Source organism: Cyprinodon variegatus, unplaced genomic scaffold (assembly GCF_000732505.1).
Source record: "Cyprinodon variegatus isolate N-32 unplaced genomic scaffold, C_variegatus-1.0 Scaffold201, whole genome shotgun sequence".
Classification (NCBI taxonomy): domain Eukaryota; kingdom Metazoa; phylum Chordata; class Actinopteri; order Cyprinodontiformes; family Cyprinodontidae; genus Cyprinodon; species Cyprinodon variegatus.
This window is the reverse complement of record NW_015150654.1, coordinates 1053779-1056898: the sequence shown is the minus strand read 5'-3', so window position 1 is coordinate 1056898 and position 3120 is coordinate 1053779. Positions and strand designations below refer to the sequence as shown.

Sequence of the window (3120 nt, the reverse complement as noted above, 5' to 3'; positions counted from 1 at the left end):
GGTGTTTTGTGCAGCACCAGGACGCAAAGTCCCCATCAGACTCCTGTACTCTCTGTTCTCCTTGATACACCCCACAATGGCTGAGTCTTCTGCATTATGCAGTTGTTATGCTATTATTATTGTTTTTTTGTTGTTGTTCTGCTGGTGAGTTAGCTTTGAGGTGCATTCATTCTTAAAATGTACTTTTCTTGCAGACTCCTGTCCTAGTCTGAGCAGGACCAGACGGTCGAACGGAGCTGTGCCATGAAGACTCAGAATTGCCGAGACATTACGCCGCAATCGCCCCCCTGCAGACGGAGGCCCCGTTTCCGTCTGCGTGGCAGAACAAAGAAGAACAGGATGATTCGAGGCAAGCTCCGCATCCGTTCCATGCCTGGAGCGTTCCTGGTGCTGGGGGTGGTGGTGGTGGCCGTCGGCGCTGCTCTGGCTGTAGCTGGCTACTGGCCGTATCGCTTTTCAAGGTCATCCATCCCAGAAGATGCAGAACAGGAGAGCATTTCTGATCCGCAGCCGGCTGGCTGGAGTCTAAACACCAAGGGACTCCTCTCTACATCGGGTCTCCTCCATGGTGACCGCATGAAGCTCCTGGGGCCAGTCATCATGGGAGTCGGACTCTTCATCCTGATATGTGCAAACACTGTCCTGTATGAAAACAGGGACAAAGAGACTCAGATGCTGCTTGCTCAAATGCGTAACGTTATCTGCTCTGTATCAGCAGCTGTGCCCACTGCAGGCCTCGGAGAATTAGCAGCAGCCAACTCTATGACCAAACACTATCAGTGGGTAAGCAGTCTGCCTGCTGCTCATCTCAATATCCTATGTCTGCAGGACTTGGCATATTCTGAGCCCCTGCTTCAGACAGCCTATACCAGGGACCAGGAGGCCAGTGTGGGAGGCATCCATCAGCAAGCAGCCCTGAAGACAGAAGTCCTTCATCACCAGGAATCACCGCCTCTTCCCTCACTGCCCTCATCCCATTTTAACCTGCAGAAACCCTGCCAGGAGGACAGTGTTTCACAGACAGGGGCAGAACTAAGCAGCAAAGACGGTTTGAGTCTGAACACCGCTCCACTCCCCAAGTTAAACTTCTGCCTTGTGTCTGCCAGCTCTATGTCCAACCTCAGGCTGGGGGATGGTGACCTCCCTGTTGCCCAACAGAGACGCTGTCACAGCATGAGCTACAGGACTAAACCTGACATAGCCAAATGTCGGATGCACTTCAAAAAAGAACTGCTCCCATTCGAAAGACAAAATCAGGCCAAAGGCCTTCAAATCAAAGAAGCAGAAACCTGTTCTCAGGTCTGTGTGAGGATCCCTGTGGAGGCAGCAGAGGAGGACCAGACTCATGGAAGCTGGCCTCGACTGGAGCTCGTAGGTGGGAGGCGGTACCTGAAACTGGAGAACAAAGAGGACTCTGTTGACAAACTGCTGGACCAGTTGGAGCAGCAGTGTTCCCACTGGGATAGGAGCTTTGGCTCTGGACCATTCCAGTAACAGTTGAAAACCACAAAAAGAAGATATTTTTCTAATTTTAGGGTCCTGTCACACCATGCCGATTTTGCCAGCGTATGCCTGACGTCTCAGAATATTCTAAAACACTGGCACACCCTATGTATTTTTTAATTTTGTGTATATACATAGCATATTCTTAACAAGTCCAGAGCGTATGTCCAACGACAGCCTAACTTATGCATAATGCATGGCAGCATAATGCCAATGAAATGTCAGAAACCAGAGTCCTGAGGGGGGCAGCGATGCACCCGGAGGCACCTGCATAAAAGATTTGATCGCGATACTAACTTAGCTAACATTTACCGCACGCAAAAAGAAAAAAATTAAAGAAAAGAAAGAAAGAAAGAAGGTTTCAGTGTCATGTCTTCTAAGAAGTGTGTTGGTAGTGGGCATGAACGCAGGGAGGATCCATCACTCACCTTCTGGCTCACCCTATGATGGGGATGAAGTCAGTCCCGTGAACCCCCTTTATACCAAAACGCTGCCAATACGCCATTATACAGTAGCTGGAAGTTAGAAACACGTTCAGCGCTCATCTGGAACACGGCAGATACCTTGATATGCATTAGGAGAAAAGTTCTTGATAAGTTACGCATAAGTTATGCACAAGTTACTCATAGGTTTTGGATAAGCTAGACGCCATGACTAATGAGTAATTTACACTTAACGTATGTGAACCATCAGATAACTTATTTATAACTTATGGCCCACAGATGAGCATACGCTGGCATACATCTGGAAGCTTTGAGCATGCTAAAAATCTCTCGACATACTTGCCGTATGTTGACATGTGCCGGCGTGTTTCAAAACGTACCCATAACTGATCTAACCTATGCCAGCATTTTTGCCAGATTTTCCGTACGTCTGGCATACGCTGGCGAAATCATCAAGGTATGAGAGGAGCTTTAGTTTTAAATTATTGAGGGCCAGAAAACAGAGATTCGTTCAGTCTTTTGGATTGAAATACTGAAATGCAGGATCTTCTTCTGATACCAGCAAATATTACCTTTAACTTGGATGGATGGAGATAAAGCTTTAACGTTTTTAAGAACAGGAGCGACATGCATCCCCTGCACTGCCACACAGAAGCAGAGCTGATTTTTTTTTTCTTCTTCCATTTGGTTTGTCAGCAAAACAAGAAATGACCATGTCTTCCAAACGACTGAGGTACAGAAGCATGCAGAGCTAAAGGAGCACTGGACCGGTGCAGGAGGACACTATTATTTCTCTGTAAACATTTCTGAACCAAATGACCAGGACTCCTGAGGCCATAAAGTGCTGACAGCTTTAAAAAAGATGCCATTACTATAAAAAGTGGACATCTTTAGTCAGTTAAAACAGATGCAATGCATGACAATATGTGATGACATATGCAAAATAAATGTCAGTGTCCGTCTTGTATTTGTAGACAAAATGATGACATCTGTTACTGTCCTGATCTTATTTGTTACATTTGATACATTTGTTTTCTTTCTGTCTGTATCCATAGTATGCAAAACATCATGAACTTTATCTTTTAATGGGCATTTTCTATTTATATCCTAAATCTCTTTAGTTAAAAAAGCAATTTTATATCAGTCATTTTTAGATTGCTTAGCAGTTCAACCT

The 3120-nt window shown here is 45.7% G+C and overlaps 1 protein-coding gene across 1 annotated transcript; it reads left to right on the top strand.

Annotated features, from left to right (window-relative positions):
* Positions 1-204: 204 nt before the first annotated feature.
* LOC107087968 (transmembrane protein 200A-like) lies at positions 205-2000 on the top strand. Its single transcript, XM_015379843.1, has one exon. It carries the CDS (start codon positions 244-246, stop codon positions 1492-1494), a length of 1251 nt encoding a protein of 416 aa, XP_015235329.1. The 5' UTR covers positions 205-243; the 3' UTR covers positions 1495-2000.
* Positions 2001-3120: the final 1120 nt, after the last annotated feature.